The sequence below is a fragment of the Sminthopsis crassicaudata genome, chromosome 4 (assembly GCF_048593235.1).
Source record: "Sminthopsis crassicaudata isolate SCR6 chromosome 4, ASM4859323v1, whole genome shotgun sequence".
Taxonomy (NCBI): domain Eukaryota; kingdom Metazoa; phylum Chordata; class Mammalia; order Dasyuromorphia; family Dasyuridae; genus Sminthopsis; species Sminthopsis crassicaudata.
In genome coordinates, this window is record NC_133620.1 from 147,361,442 (window position 1) to 147,378,815 (window position 17,374).

The 17,374-nt window shown below is 32.7% G+C and overlaps 1 protein-coding gene across 1 annotated transcript in view; it reads right to left on the reverse strand.

Annotated features, from left to right (window-relative positions):
- ADGB (androglobin) overlaps positions 1-17,374 on the reverse strand; it is a 259,554-nt gene that overhangs the window by 122,672 nt on the left and 119,508 nt on the right. Inside the window, exon 12 of the mRNA XM_074264682.1 lies at positions 190-316. Coding sequence (XP_074120783.1) covers positions 190-316 — 127 coding nt within the window. The remainder of the gene's footprint in view (positions 1-189; positions 317-17,374) is intronic.

The following is a 17,374-nucleotide window of genomic DNA, read 5'->3' on the forward strand; positions in this document are numbered from 1 at the left end:
ATCATCTATCTAAAGAGATTTCCTAATTGGAAATTATAGTCACAGTACGTAGGACACGCAGATAAATTTAAATGCAAAATAGCAAATCAAATGTAAAATGTAGTTCCTGAAAAGATTTAAATAAGACCTTTAACCTAAGAGAATATCCCTTATCTTTGTAAAATCAACCCTTTTTAGTTAAATAATTACCTGAGAAGCATTTTGTGCAGCCGAAGTTTGACTGATATCTTGAATACTCTGACTTTCATCAGCTTCAATAAGAGAAGGTAAGCCAATAAAGGGATTCCCCTTCTTAACCACAGATTGTACATAATGTCTAATGAACAAAAATGAAATATGATTTATATGAAATATAGTTATTAAAGTAAACCAGTAGAAAACATCTGTGCTTGTATATTAATAAGCAATAAATGTATTTCCTACTTTCCAGTATTAAAAATTGGTCATATCCATTAACATTTTGTTAATATAGTTATCCATTCAAATTCTAGATAACCTTATTTTCCTAATAATTTCCAAGAAATCATCTGTTTTATATACTTTACACCAGTAATGGGCAATAACTTTTGAAATGCAATAGCCAAAATGTAGGTTTAAATATCTCTCCATCACTGTTCCCAACTCAAAAAAGCAAGTACAAAGAAGGTAGCTATGACTCTATGAAACAGAAATTTCCTACAGCATAAATACTTTAGGAAACTCATTACAAATATAAAAAATTAATTTCATGCATCTGAGTTTCCCCAATTTATTGTTCCCTTACAGAAGGAAAAAAAAAGAAAAAGAAAAAGAAAATTTCTTTTACTTGACAGCAGTTAATATTCCTTAAACTTCTACAAAACCTACACTAGAGGGAAACATACACATACTTTTGATGACTTCATTCTTTCCAGAAAAGCAAGTACTGTTTTGAGCCAGACTGCTCAAATGTCACAATCAGGTAAATATAATCTTAAACACTGTTAAATGTCACTATTCCTATAAGGTAGGGAACTACAAATGCTGCATATTTTTCATTAATTGTGTTTTTTAGCAGGAATACCTTAGAGATCCAATGTTAAACTGTTTAAATATAGAACACTTTTTTTTTTTTTTTTTTAAAGGATAGAGAAACTGTTGTGATGTTCTAGATGGAGGGCTGACCTCCAACTGGAAAGATCTAAGGTCAGATCCAACCTATAACTTATCAGGCATGTAGGCAATTCTTTCTAATTGCTGAACAGCAGGTTCTTATTTGCATCAGTGAAGGAAATTTCCCCATTAGGAACATGGATGAAAAATTTGTGGCCAATCCAAAGAAAAGGGGAAGGAGAAGCATAGAACTGACATATGATATGGCCAAAATGTTAAGTATCCAAAATACTTACTCATTTTTTTTTATATTTGGATACCATCAAGTTCCACAAATCAAACTAACTAGCTACAATATAAAAGGACAGTAATAGTCCTGGATTGAAAAACACTGGTTCAGGCCTTTTCAGCATCTCTTATTGGCAGTTTGTACTGATAATCCTCTCAAGAGAATATATTTTTTAAAAATGTATATATTTTTTAAAAAATGTCATCAGGAGATGATTTGAAATAGGAGTTAAGGGAAGAAAGAAAATTGCTAATGTCGATTCACCATGCTAACTATATTGCCAATAGAAAATAGCTTTACAGAGGATGAGTGGTAGTAGAGATGTTCAGAAATTCACAAGAGGGGGGAAAATATCCAAGAAAGGAGTCAAAAATAAAAATAATGGTCATAGATGGTCTTTACACAAATTCCCAAGGTATGAATTAAAAAACAAGGAAATAAATTTGAATTCATAAATACTACATAGGATGCAAGTTATAACTAACATGTAATACCTAGCATTTGGTTGTTTATCGTCCTTTGTTCCCAAAGAGAAACGAAATGACATCTGGAGTCAAGGTATAGCATGTCTATAGCTAATCAGTCCACTATGAGCTCAGAAGGCTCTACCACCAAATTTATAAATATCAGTGCTATTGTAAAAGATAAAACAATAAGTCTTAACAGAATTTATGCACACACACATACACGCACATATGAGAAAGAAGAGTCAAAGGTGAATCCATAGGTATGATATTGGAGTTAAAAGATCCTGGTAAAAATCCTTTTCCAATCTTTCATGGTGGCACCAATATTCTCAATATTCTCAGACCATGTCAGTAAAGCAAGGGCTAGAGAAGGTTTGATGACTCTAAAAAGGATTCAACAATGAACCTTATAATAAGCCATATATCACAAGGATCAATATATCTAAATGTGAAAACACTGTCATGAATTATTTGCCATGTAACAATTTATGAAAGAATGGATTTTAAGTCCTTAAGCCCTGCACTGACTCTTCCACTTTTACAATAAAGTTAGAAAAATGGCAAAAATGGAAGAAAAAGGTTTTACAAGTTACATATATTTTTAGATCGTAACTGTCAGTGATCTGACTGTGAGCTCTTTGTCAGATGACCATGCAGTGACAAATGACTACAAATGACTGCATTAATAATCTCATGATAAGTTAAACCATAAAGGATAAGGAATAGGTAAAAAATATAAAACAAGGGATGAAGGAAGAACTTAATTAATATTTCTTGGGTATCTAAAGTCAAAGTTGTTCAAAGAAAGAACCAAGGAGCATGAAAAAATGGAAAGAGATTTAGATGAATCAGAGAACATGTGATATAACCATGGCTCTGGTGCATACTGTATGTAACCTTGGACAGGTTATTTAATCTTTGAGTATCTCATATTTCCTCATGTGTAAAAATGTGGATATTAGATTTCATAACATCTAATATCTTTTGCAACTCTAAAATATTGATTCTATTCTGAATTGGTTTGATCTAGTTAAACCACTTTGAATATATAGCAATTGCTTTGATTTGGCTTGATCTTGCTTGAATTTGTTGGGATTGGTTTGATTTGGCTTCAAATGACATCAACTGGTTTGAAATGCTTAATCGTTCAAGTTGTTTTGAATTATTGACAACTGATTTTAGTACAGTTTAACCTTACTTTAACCAATATGAACTTCCTTTTATTTCATGTATCTTCAATCTTTTCCTCAACACTGACTCCTTATCATCTGTCTATATGTATCATCTCATCTCTCCAAACATGACAATATCTTTGCTTGACCTCTCTGTCAAGTCAACAAGAAATAAGCATTTATTATGTGTCAGGCATTGTGATATCCAGTGAGGACACAAAGATAAAAATGGAACACATCTTGCCCCCAAGGAACTATATTCTAAGTTAATGTGTGTACATACATATGTGTATAAGTATATACATATATGTAAATGTGTGCATATTCTTGATGCTTTACATAACAAAATAAAAAGAATAAAATCAAAGTAATTTGAGGGAAAGACATAGTTACTTCCACTGGCTCATCTGTTCTTTTTTCAGTCCCTTGAAATTGTGCTTCTACAGTCTCATCACTTTGTAGAAAATAAGTCTCTTAAAGTCCTCCTCATCATGAAAGGCCATGGATATTTTCCTTTCTCAAATGCCTTAATTTCTCTGTAGCTTTTCATACCACTGACATTTCCTCCTATTAGCTACTCTCTTTTCCCTGAATTTCATCTATAAATACTACTGAATGTCTGCTCTCACTGATAGGAACACCTAACATCTTGCTGACTACTAACAATTTTCCTGACCTTCAGTTTCCTGTCTTATACTCTTTCAACTGGGTCTCTTATCTCCCAAGCTGAGGTAGAGCTGATTAGTGAGATTTCATTATATCTTATTAGCTCTCAATTCCACCATGTTGGGCCACTATGTCTATCTTCCCCACTGCTTTACTTTCTAACTCTTGTTCTGGGAATAGTAATCAAATCAACATTACCATTGTTTGGTGGCTTTTAAATTAAATTTTATTTTTCATTAACTACTTCTTGTAAAAAAAAAATAGCATCATTACACAATCTTGTGGCTCCCTGGACTACTCTTCTGACTTTGCCCTTCTCTGACCACAACACATTTGCTATCTCTCCATTAAAATGTAAGCTTTTCCATGGTAGAAATTATTTTTATTTTGTATTTGACTAATCACTGCTTAGCCTAATGCTTGTCACATAGAAGGGATGAATAATTTTTTTTATTTATAAATTTATTATTTATTTATTAATTGAATAAATTAATGTCATGAATAAATTAATGACAACATTTATTTCCTGGTTGTCTTCTAGAAGAATATTCTTTTTTAATATTTTTATTTAAAGTTTTGAATTCCAGATCCTATTCCTCCCCTCTCTCATTCCTCCCTTAGATGGTAAAGAATTAGATATAGGTTATAATGTACAATTACATCTTAATAATTTTGTACAAGAAGAGTCAAATAAAAGGAAATAAAGGACAAAGGAAAGTGAAAATATCATGCTTCAATCTATATTTATTCAATATCCCAGATCTTCTTTTGGAGCAGATTGTATACTTCATCAATAGTCCTTTGGAATTGTCTTGAATCATTACTAAGTCACATTTTATGTCACACTCACAATTCTTCACTGAATAATAATGCTGTTACTATGTATAACATGCTATTAGTTCTGTTCTTTTCCATATGCATCACTTCATATTTCTTTACAGATTTTTCTGAAACCATCCTGCTTGTCATTTCTTATTGTACAATATTTCATCATAAGCATACCACAGCTTGTATAGCTATTCCCAAATTAATGAGTATCCCTTTGATTTCCAATTCTTAACCACTACAAAAAGAGCTGTTATAAGTATTGCTGTACAAATAGATACTTTTCTCTTTTTCAGTTGCATCAGTTCACAACTCCACCAACAACGAATTAGTGTCTCAGTTTTCCCACATCCCCTTCAGCATCTAACATTTTCCCTTTTTGTTATATTAGCTATTCTGATAAGTAAGTATAAGGTAATACCACAGAGTTGCTTTAATTTGCATTTCTCTGAACAATAATAATGATTTAGATAATTTTTCATAGATTTGATTTCTATATTTGAATACTGCCTGTTCATATGATTTGACTATCAATTAGGGAATGACACAGTTTTTAATAAATTTGACTCAGTTCTCTACATTATTTCAGAAATGAGGCTTTTATCATAGATATTTGTAAATTTTGCTCCAGTTTTCTGCTTTCTTTATAATTTTGGTTGCATTGGTTTTGTTTGTGCAAAAACTCTTTAATTTTACATAATCAAAAAGATCTATTTTACATCTTGTAATGCTCTCTATGTCTTCTTTGGCCTTAAATTCTTCTTTCATCTATAAATCTCACTGACAAACTATCCCATGCTCTCTTAATTTGCTTTATAGGATATTATTTAAAAGGAATGCCTCCCTCTACATTTTATTGCTTAAAAATTTCACTCACTTCTACAATTTGAAATGCCCATTGTCTTCAAATTTCCATCACCAATACTGATTCTTCTCAGTTTTGGCCTGGAATTTTTTTTTTTCGTTTTTTTTTTTTTTTTTTTAAATTTTTAATTTTTTAAATTTTTTATTATATATATATTTTTATAATATTATCCCTTGTATTCATTTTTCCAAATTAACCCCCCCTCTCTCTATTCCCTCCCCCCGATGACAGGCAATCCCATACATTTTACATGTGTTACAATATAGTCTAGGTACAATACATGTGTGTGAATATCATTTTCTTGTTGCACAATAAACATTAGAATCCGAAGGTACATGCAACCTGGGCAGACAGATATTAGTGCTAACAATTTACATTCACTTCCCAGTGTTTCTTCTCTGGGTGTAGCTACCTCTGTCCATCATTGATCAACTGGAAGTGAGTTGGATCTTCTTTATGTTGAAGATTTCCACCTCCATCAGAATACATCCTCATACAGTATTGTTGTTGAAGTATACAGTGATCTTCTGGTTCTGCTCATTTCACTCAGCATCAGTTGACCTAAGTCTCTCCAAGCCTCTCTGTATTCCTCCTGCTGGTCATTTCTTACAGAGCAATAATATTCCATAACCTTCATATACCACAATTTACCCAACCATTCTCCAACTGATGGACATCCATTCATCTTCCAGTTTCTAGCTACAACAAAAAGAGCTGCCACAAACATTTTGGCACATATATGTCTCTTTCCGCTCTTTAGTATTTCTTTGGGATATAATCCCAGTAGTAGCGCTGCTGGCTCAAAGGGTATGCACAGTTTGATAACTTTTTGGGCATAGTTCCAAATTGCTCTCCAAAATGGCTGGATTCTTTCACAACTCCACCAGCAATGTATTAGTGTCCCAGTTTCCCCACAGCCCCTCCAACATTCATCATTATTTGTTCCTGTCATCTTAGCCAATCTGACAGGTGTGTAGTGGTATCTCAGAGTGGTCTTAATTTGCATTTCTCTGATCAGTAGTGATTTGGAACACTCTTTCATGTGAGTGGATATAGTTTCAATTTCTTCCTCTGAGAATTGTCTGTTCATATCCTTTGACCATTTATCAATTGGAGAATGGTTCGGTTTCTTATAAATTAGGGTCAGTTCTCTATATATTTTGGAAATGAGACCTTTGTCGGAACCTTTGTTTTTAAAAATATTTTCCCAATTTGTTACTTCCCTTCTAATCTTGTTTGCATTAGTATTATTTGTACAGAAACTTTTTAGTTTGATGTAATCAAAATCTTCTATTTTGTGATCAATAATGATCTCTAGTTCTCCTCTGGTCATAAATTCCTTCCTCCTCCACAAGTCTGAGAGGTAGATTATCCTCTGTTCCTCTAATCTATTTATTATCTCCCTCTTTATGCCTAAATCATGGACCCATTTTGATCTTATCTTGGTATATGGTGTTAAGTGTGGATCCATATCTAATTTCTGCCATACTAATTTCCAGTTTTCCCAACAGTTTTTTCCGAATAATGAATTTTTATCCCTAATGTTGGTATCTTTGGGTTTGTCAAAGATTAGGTTGCTGTATCCTTTTTTGTCCTTTGTATCTAATCTGTTCCACTGATCTACCGGTCTATTTCTTAGCCAATACCAAATGGTTTTGGTGACTGCTGCTATATAATATAGCTTTAGATCAGGTACACTTAGACCACCTTCCTCTGAGTTTTTTTTCATTAGTTCCCTTGCAATTCTCGACCTTTTATTCTTCCATATGAATTTTGTTGTTATTTTTTCTAGGTCATTGAAATAGTTTCTTGGGAGTCTGATTGGTATAGCACTAAATAAATAGATTAGTTTGGGGAGTATTGTCATCTTTATTATATTCGCTCGGCCTATCCAAGAGCACTGAATGTCTTTCCAATTATTTAAATCTGATTTTATTTTTGTGGCAAGTGTTTTGTAATTTTTCTCATATAATTCCTGACTTTTCTTTGGTAGATGGATTCCCAAATACTTTATACTCTCAACATTTGTTTGGAATGGAATTTCTCTTTGTATCTCTTGCTGTTGCATTTTGTTAGTGATATATAAAAATGCCGAGGATTTATGTGGATTTATTTTGTATCCTGCCACTTTGCTGAAATTTTGAATTATTTCTAGTAGCTTTTTAGCAGAGTCTTTGGGGTTCTCTAAGTATACCATCATGTCATCTGCAAAAAGTGACAGTTTAATTTCCTCATTTCCTACTCTAATTCCTTGAATCTCTTTCTTGGCTCTTATTGCCGAGGCTAGCGTTTCTAGTACTATATTGAATAGTAATGGTGATAGTGGGCAACCTTGTTTCACTCCTGATCTTACTGGGAAAGGTTGCAGTTTATTTCTATTGCATATTATGCTTACTGAAGGTCTTAAATATATGCTCCTGATTATTCTAAGGAATAGTCCATTTATTCCTATACTCTCAAGAGTTTTTAGTAGGAATGGATGTTGGATTTTGTCAAATGCTTTTTCTGCATCTATTGAGATGATCATATGGTTCTTATTAATTTGATTATTAATATGGTCAATTATATTAATAGTTTTCCTAATATTAAACCAGCCCTGCATTCCTGGAATAAATCCTACTTGATCATAGTGTATTATCCTGGAGATGATTTTCTGAAGTCTTTTTGCTAATATCTTATTTAAGATTTTAGCATCAATATTCATTAAGGAGATTGGTCTATAATTTTCTTTCTCAGTTTTCACTCTACCTGGTTTAGGTATCAGTACCATGTCTGTGTCATAAAAGGAGTTTGGTAGGACTCCTTCATCCCCTATTTTTTCAAATAATTTATATAACATTGGGACTAATTGTTCTTTAAATGTTTGGTAGAATTCACATGTGAATCCATCTGGCCCTGGGGATTTTTTCCTGGGGAGTTGATTAATAGCTTGTTCTATTTCTTTTTCTGAAATGGGACTATTTAAGCAATTTATCTCCTCTGTTAATCTAGGGAGCCTATATTTTTGGAGGAAGTCATCCATTTCACTTAAATTATCAAATTTATTGGCATAAAGTTGGGCAAAGTAACTCCTTATTATTTCTCTAATTTCCTCTTCATTGGTGGAAAGATCCCCCTTTTCATTTGTAAGACTATCAATTTGATTTTCCTCTTTCTTTTTTTTGATCAAATTTACCAAAGGTTTATCTATTTTATTGGCTTTTTCATAAAACCAACTCTTGGTTTTATTTATTAATTCAATAGTTTTTTAACTTTCAATATTATTGATTTCTCCTTTTAATTTTTGTATTTCAAGTTTAATTTTTGGTTGGGGGTTGGCCTGGAATTTTCAACTTCCTACAAGACATTATTATTTCATTATCTTATTGTCTTTGTCAAACACAAAGTAGGTACCAAGCCTAGACTCACATTATATTTTTTCTCCAAATCTTTTTATAATTTCATTATTCTCATCTGTAGTTACACTATTTATTCCATAATTTCGCAATATTTCTAGCTTTTTTCACATCAAATCAATTTTAATAAAAGTTCATCAATTTGACCTATGCAACATCTTTCAAATCTTTCCACCCTACTCTATTTTCCGTGAAACCATTACATAATAAAAAAGAACTTATTTACTACATGTGTTTGGACTATAGCAATGATCATCTTCCTAAAAGTTCTACATTGCTATTGATTAGAGAAATGTAAATTAAAACAGCTCTGATATACCACCTCATATCTATCAGATGTCTAATGTGACAAAAAAAAAAAAAAAAACTGATAAATGTTGGAGAGGTATGGGAAAACTGGAACATTGTTAGTAGCACAGTGAAATGATCCACCCATTCTGGATAATTTAGAATAATACCCAAAGGGCTATAAAATTGTGCATACTCTTTGATCCAGGAATATCACAACTAGGTCTGTATCCCAAACAATAGAAAACAGAAAATAGAAATATGGAAATGGAAAACAGAAAATAATAGAAAAGGATTTACATTAAACTTGACTAGCATAATCCATGAATATTGGGAGTACAACAAATTGCCAGCAGAAGATAATCTGGAAGATCTCCAGATCTCTCTTGATTGGGCAGGAGGAGGCCAGCAAAGACAGGGAGACAGAACAAGGAGGCTAGCAAATGCTGAGTGGATCAAGGGCAGGGGTGCAGTCTCTGGGGGTAGAGAATTTGTGGGGAAGACTTTATCACAGGCTGGCGGCTCTGCTTTGGTTGCAAAGCAGTAGATTAGCAGAGAAGTTACACAAACATCAAAGGTAGAGTGTACTCCAAAACACCAGAGTTTCATAGGACCTGGCCATAGTGACTCAGCATGACAATAGTGCAGCTCCACAGCCACATTCCCACAGCGCGGGGCTCTTCCAAGGGCAGTCACACTGCTGGCACAGTGGCACTCTTCCCAGGGCAGTGGCACTTCTGCTGCACAGTCAGCCACTCTTCACATCCCATTTGCAGGACAGCCACTGTCCATCTGTCACTATTCTGGAGAGGAAGCTCAAAACTTCCTTGCCTTGAAGGCAGACCCCAAGGGCTTAAAAAAAATGAATAAAAAAGCAAAACAAGCTCTAACTATAGATAGCTTCTATACAGAAAGAGAGCAGATTTCCAACCCTGAGGAAATTAATAGCAGACAGTCTCCAGACAAAACCCCAAAGGGGGATATAATCTGGTCCCCATCACACAAGGCTCTCCTAGAAGAAATTAGAAAAGATCTTAAAAGAAAGCTAGAAGAAAAATGGGCAAAGGAAAGAGAAGCTCTGCAAGAGAGTATGGAAAAGGCAGGTAACTCATTAAAAGAAAGATTTGATAAAGTGGAAAAAGAAAACAACTTCCTGAAATGTGAATTGGAAAAGATAAAGAACTCCCAGGAAAGTCGAATTTGTGAATTGGGGGAAAAAAATAACTCATTAAAAAAATTAGTGAAATGGAAAAAAATTCCATAGAGCAAAGCAACTCATTTAAAACCTCAATTGGACATATACAGAAAGAAGTAAAAAACAAAACAAACAAAAAAAACTTAATGAAGAAAATAACTCATTAAAAATCAGAACTGAACAAATAGAAATGAACTATTCAAAAAGTGGAGGTGGATAGCAGACTGGATCAAAAGCCAGAATCCTACAATGTGTTGTTTACAGGAAACACATTTAAAACAGGGTAATATATAGAGAGTAAAGGTAAAAGGTTGGAGCAGAATCTATTATGCTTCAGGTGAAGTAAAAAAAAAAAAAAAAAAAAAGGCAGGAGTAGCCATCCTGATCTCAGATGAAGCAAAAGCAAAAATTGATCTAATTAAAAGAGATAAGGAAGGAAACTATATCTTGCTAAAGGGTAGCATAGACAATGAAGCAATATCAATAGTAAACATATATGCACCAAGTGGTGTAGCATCTAAATTTCTAAAGGAGAAGTTGAGAGCAGCAAGAAGAAATAGATAGCAAAGCTATAATAGTGGGAGATCTCAACCTTGCACTCTCAGAATTAGATAAATCAAACCACAAAATAAATAAGAAATAAGTTAAAGAGGTAAATAGAATATCAGAAAAGTCAGGTATGATAGATCTTTAGAGAAAACTGAATGGAGATAGAAAGGAGTACACTTTCTTCTCAGCAATTCACAGAACTTATACAAAAATTGACCATATATCAGGGCATAAAGACCTCAAAATTAAACGCAGAAAGGCAGAAATAGTAGATCACAATGCAATAAAAACTACATTCAACAAAAAGCCAGGAGAAAACAAAAAAGTATTTGGAAAAAGTAATTGGAAACTAAATAATCTCACCCTAAAGGATGAATGGGTGAAAGATCAAATCATAGACACAATTAATCATTTCACACAAGAGAATGACAACAATGAAGCAACATACCAAAATTTGTGGGATGCAGCCAAAAGTGGTAATAAGGGGAAATTCTATATCTCTAGAGGTTTACTTGAATAAAATAGAGAAAGAGAAGATCAATGAATTGCGCTTTCAACTTAAAAAGTTAGAAAAAGAGCAAATTAAAAATCCTGAATCAAATACTAAACTTGAAATTCTAAAATTAAAAGGAGAAATTAATAAAATTGAAAGTAAAAAACTATTACTAAATAAAACTAAGAGTTTGTTTTATGAAAAAATTAACAAAATAGATAAACCTTTGGCAAATTTGATTAGAAAAAAGCAAAGAGGAAAATCAAATTGTTAGTCTTAAAAAGGAAAAGGGAGAGTTTCCACCAATGTAGAGAAAATAAGAGCAATAATTAGCAGTTAGTTTGCTCAATTTATGCCAATAAATTAGATAACCTAAGTGAAATGGATGACTACCTTCAAAAATATATGCTGCCCAGATTAACAGAGGAGGAAGTAAATTGCTTAAATTAGTCCTATTTTAGAAAAAGAAATAGAACAAACTATTAACACCCTAAGAAAAAATCCCTGGACCAGATGGATTTACATGTGATTTTTACCAAACATTTAAAGAACAATTATCTGCAATGTTATATAAACTATTTGAAAAAATAGGAAATGAAGGACTCCTACCAAATTCCTTTTATGACAAAGACATGGTACTACTACCTAAACCAAGCCAGTTGAAAATAGAGAAAGAAAATTATAGACCAATCTCCCTAATGAATATTGATGCAAAAATCTTAAATAAAATATTAACAAAAAGAGTACAGAAAATAGTCCCCAGGATAACATACCACCACCAAGTAGATTTATACCAGGAATGCAGGGCTAGTTCAATATTAGGAAAAACTATTAGCAAAATTGACTATATCAATAACCAAATTAACAAAAACCATATAGATCATCTCAATAAATGCAGAAAAAGCACTTGATAAAATCCAATATCCATTCCTATTAAAAAAAAAAAAAAAACCTAGAGAGTATAGGAATAAATGGACTTAAAAAAAAAAGTCAGTAGTATCTATTTAAAACCAGCAGCAAGCATCATATGTAATAGGGATAAACTAGAACTATTCCCAATAAGACCAGGAGTGAAACAAAGTTGCCAACTATCACCATTACTATTTAATACTGTATTAGAAATGAATGCTAGCTTTGGCAATAAGAATTGAGAAAGAGATTAAAGGAATTAAAGTAGGTAATGAGGAAACCAAATTATCACTCTTTGCAGATGATATGATGGTATACTTAGAGAACCCCAGAGATTCTACTAAAAAGCTATTAGAAATAATCCACAACTTTAGCAAACAGGATACAAAATAAATGTACATAAATCATCAGCATTCTTATATATCACTAACAAAATCCAACAGCAAATGATACAAAGAGAAATTCCATTTAAAATAATTGCCGATAGTATAAAATATTTGGGAATCTGCCAAGAGAAAGTCAGGAACTATATGAACAAAACTACAAAACACTTTCCACACAAATAAAGTTAGATCTAATCAATTGGAAAAATATTAAGTGCACTTGGATAGGTCAAGTGAATATAATAAAGATGATAATACTACCTAAACTAATCTATTTATTTGTGCTATAGCAATCAGACTCCGAAAAAAACTATTTTAATGACCTAGAGGAAAAAATTCATCTGGAAGAACAAAAGGTCAAGACTTTCAAGGGAACTAATGAAAAACAAAAATCAAATGAAGTTGGCCAAGCTGTACCAGATCTAAAAATATATTATAAAGCAGAGGTCACCAAAACCATTTGATATTGGCTAAGAGATAGACTAGTTGATCAGTGGAATAGGTTAGGTTCACAGGACAAAATAGTCAATAACTTTAATAATGTGGTGTTTGACAAACCCAAAGATCCCAGCTTTTGGGATAAGAATTCACTTTTTGACAAAAATTGCTGGAAAAATTGGAAATTCGTATGGCAGAAACAAGCCACTGACCCACACTTAACACCATACACCAAGGTAAAGTCAAAATGGGTTCATGACCTAGGCATAAAGAATGATATTATAAATAAATTAAAAGAACATAGGATAGTTTACCTCTCAGACCTATGGAAGAGGAAGGAATTTATGACCAAAGAAGAACTAGAGATCATTATTAATCACAAAATAGGAAATTTTGATTATATCAAATTAAAAAGCTTTTGTGCAAACAAAACTAATGCAGACAAGAAGCAATAAATTGGGAAAACATTTTTATAGTCAAAGGTTCTGATAAAGGCTTCATTTCCAAAATATATAGAGAATTGACTCTAATTTATAAGAAATCAAGCCATTCTCCAATTGGTAAATAGTCAAAGGATATGGACAGACAATTTTCAGATGAAGAAACTATTTCTAGCCATATGAAAAGATGCTCCAAATCATTATTGATCAGAGAAATGCAAGTTAAGACAACTCTGAGATACCACTATATATCTCTCAGATTGGCTAAGATGACAGGAAAATATAATGATGAATGTTGAAGGGGATATGGGAAAACTGGGATACTGATACATTGTTGGTGGAATTATGAATGAATCCAACAACTCTGGAGAACAATTTGGAACTATGCTCAAAAAGTTATCAAACTGTGCATACCCTTTGACCTAGCAGTGTTTCTGCTAGGCTTTTATCCCAGGGAGACCTTAAAGGGGGTAAAGGACCTACATATGCCAAAATGTTTGTGGCAGCCTTTTTTGTAGTGGCTAGAAACTGGAAACTGAATAGATGTCCATCAATTGGAGAATGGCTGAATAAGTTGTGGTATATGAATGTTATGGAATATTATTGTTCTGTAAGAAATGACCAGCAAGATGATTTCACAAAGGCCTGAAGAGATTTACATGAACTGATGCTGAGTAAAATGAGCAGGACCAGGAGATCATTATATACTTCAACTACAATACCATATGATGATCAATTCTAATAGACGTGGCTCTCCTCTACAATGAGATGAACCAAATCAGTTCCATTTGTTCAAAAAAAGGAAAAAATATGGGAAATGAGTGTGAATCACTACATAGCATTTCCACTTCCTTTTGTTTTTGTCCGCTTGCATTTTTTGATTTCCTTTTCAGATTAAGTCCTGATTTTTCTAAGTCTAAGTCTAAGTCTGATTTTTCTTGTGCAGCAAAATAACTATATGGATACGTATACATACATTGTATTTGACATATACTTTAACATATTTAACATGTATTGGTCAACCTGCCATCTAGAGGAGGGGTTAGGGGGAAGGAGGGGAAAAGTTGGAACAGAAGGTTTTGCAAGGGTCAATGGCTAAAAAACTACCCATGCATATATCTTGTAAATAAAAAGCTATAATAAAAAAAGAAAAAAAGAAATGATGAATAGACTTATTTGAGAAAAAACAGGCTTGATTAATCATTGAACTGATGCAGAGTGAAGGGAGCAGAACCAGTAGAACACTGTACATGATAACAGCAACACTGCAAGATGATCATCTTTGGCTCTTCTCAGCAATACAATAATCTAAGACAATTCCAAGAGACTCATGATGAAAAATGCTATCCACACATGTAGAGAAAAATATGGAATCTGGATGCAGATTGATGCATATTATTTTCACTTTTTGCATTTTTTTCCCTTTATATGTTTTTCCTCTTTTGTTCTAAGTCTTCTTTCATGATTAATGAAAAAAACATGACTAATGTGGAAAGATAGTTAATATGATTGTACTTGTGAAACCTATTATTAGATTGTCTGGAGATGAATGGAGAAAAATTGAAATCAAAATCCTATAAAGGTAAATGGAAAAACTATCTTTACACTTAATTGGGAAAATAAAATGGTATTAAATGGGGACAAAGGGGGGAAAGGAAAAACTACCACTCCAAAACAAAAAAATAAACAAACAAAAACAATCATGTTTCTGATTCCACTCTTTTTTCTTTGATCTATTCTGGAAGCATATAACTTCTTATGAAAATTGATGTAGCCAAAGCATGGCTCTGAGCAAAAATCTTTAGTAGCACTCTATTGACTATCAAAAGTTAAGTCTCCTTTCTCAGGTATTTAGGCTCTCCATAATTTGGCAAGCCTTTTCACTTATGTCCTCCACAAATTCTATATTCCAGACAAACAGGACTACGGTCTGCAGAATATACAGCTCATCTTTCCCTATATTTTACAATCTCTGTGACCTTCAATCCTTGAATTCTTTCCTAGGGCATCATTTTTGTTAAATACTGTAGCAAGTTTATTTATTGTTAAAACACATTGCTTTAAATAACTGTATGGATATGTATACATATATTGTATTTAACATATACTTTAACATATTTAACATGTATTGGTCTACCTGCCATATAAGGGAGAGGATGGCGGGAAGGAGGGGAAAAATTGGAACAAAAGGTTTTGCAATTGTCAATGCTGAAAAATTACCCATGCATATATCTTGTAAATAAAAAAACTATAATTAAAAATTTTGCTTTATTGCTTTATCAATCATGTTGATAGAGAAAAATAAGAGCAAAAGGGAAAAAACATGGGAGAGATAAAAGTGAACATAGCAGCATGTGTTGATTTACATTCAGTCTCTTTAGATCTTTTTATGGATACATAGGGCATTTTCTGTCCAAAGTCTTTTGGGATTGCTTTGAATCACTTAACCATTGAGAAGAACCAAGCCTCTTATAGTTTATCATTGCATATTTTTGCCGTTATTGAATACGATGTATTCCTAATTCTGCTTATTTTGTTCAGCATCAGTTCATGTAGGTTTTTCTATAATCAGCTTATGAACATTTTTATAGAATAATAATATTTCATTACCTTCATATACTACAGCTTGTTCAGCCATTTCCCAATTAACACAGGCATCTACTCGTTTTCCAATTCTTTGCTACACAAAAAGAGCTACTACAAACATTTTTGCCCATGTAAGCCCTTTTCTCTCCTTTATAATTCCTTGGGATATAGATCCAATAATAGTACTATTAGGTCAAAGGGTATGCATACTTTAATAGCCCTTTGGGCATAGTTCCAGTCAGTGGTCCTCAAACTTTTTAAATAGGGGACCAGTTCACTGTCCCTCAGACTGTTGGAGGGCCAGACTACAGTAAAAACAAAAACTCACCCTCAGTCTCCGCCCCTCAGCCCATTTGCCATAACCCAGCAGGCTGCATAAATGTCCTCAGTGGGCCATATGTGGCCTGGGGTCCGTAGTTTGAGAACCCCTGGTAGATGATTTCACAACTTCACCAAGAATGCATTAGTGTACCAATTTTCCCACATCCCTTCCAACATTTATCATTATCTTTTCCTGTCATGTTAGTCAATCTAAGAGGTGTGAGGCAGTACTTCAGAGTTGTTTTAATTTGCATTTATCTAAACAACAATGATTTAGAGCATTTTTTCATATAAGTATAAATTACTTTAATTTCATCATCTGAAAATTTTCTGTTCATATCCTTTGACAATTTATCAATTGGGGAGTGACTGTATTCTTGTAAATTTGACACAACTTTTTATATATTTTAGAAATGAAACCTTTATTAGAAATAACTGTCTGTAAAGATTTTTTCCCAGCTTTGCACTTCCTTTTTAATCTTGTTTTTGTTGGTTTTATTTGGGCAAACCCTTTTTAATTTAATGTAATCAATTTTGCCTTTTATAATGTTCTTTAGTTCTTTGATCATAAGTTCCTCCCTTCTCCAAATATCTGATCGATAAATTATTCCTTATTCTCCTAATTTGTTTGTGGTGTTATCCTTTATGCCCAAATCATGTATCCCTTTTGACCTTATTTGTAAGTGAATGTAGGTCTATGCTGATTTTCTGACATAATTTCCAGTTTTCCTAGCAATTTTGGTCAAATAGTGGTTTGTTATTCCAAAAATTTAAGTTGGGGGATTTATCAAATACTAGTTTACTATAGGCCTTGATAATTGTGTCCTGTGTTTTTAATCTATTTTACTGATTCATCACTATTTCTTAGTCAATATCAAATTGTTTTGTTTACTGATGCTTTATAATATAGCTTTAGGTTTGGTATTGCTAAGCCATCATCCTTTGTATTTTTTTCATTAATTCTCTTGATATTTTTGACCTTTTGTTATTCCAGATGAATTTTGTTATTATTTTTTCTAGTT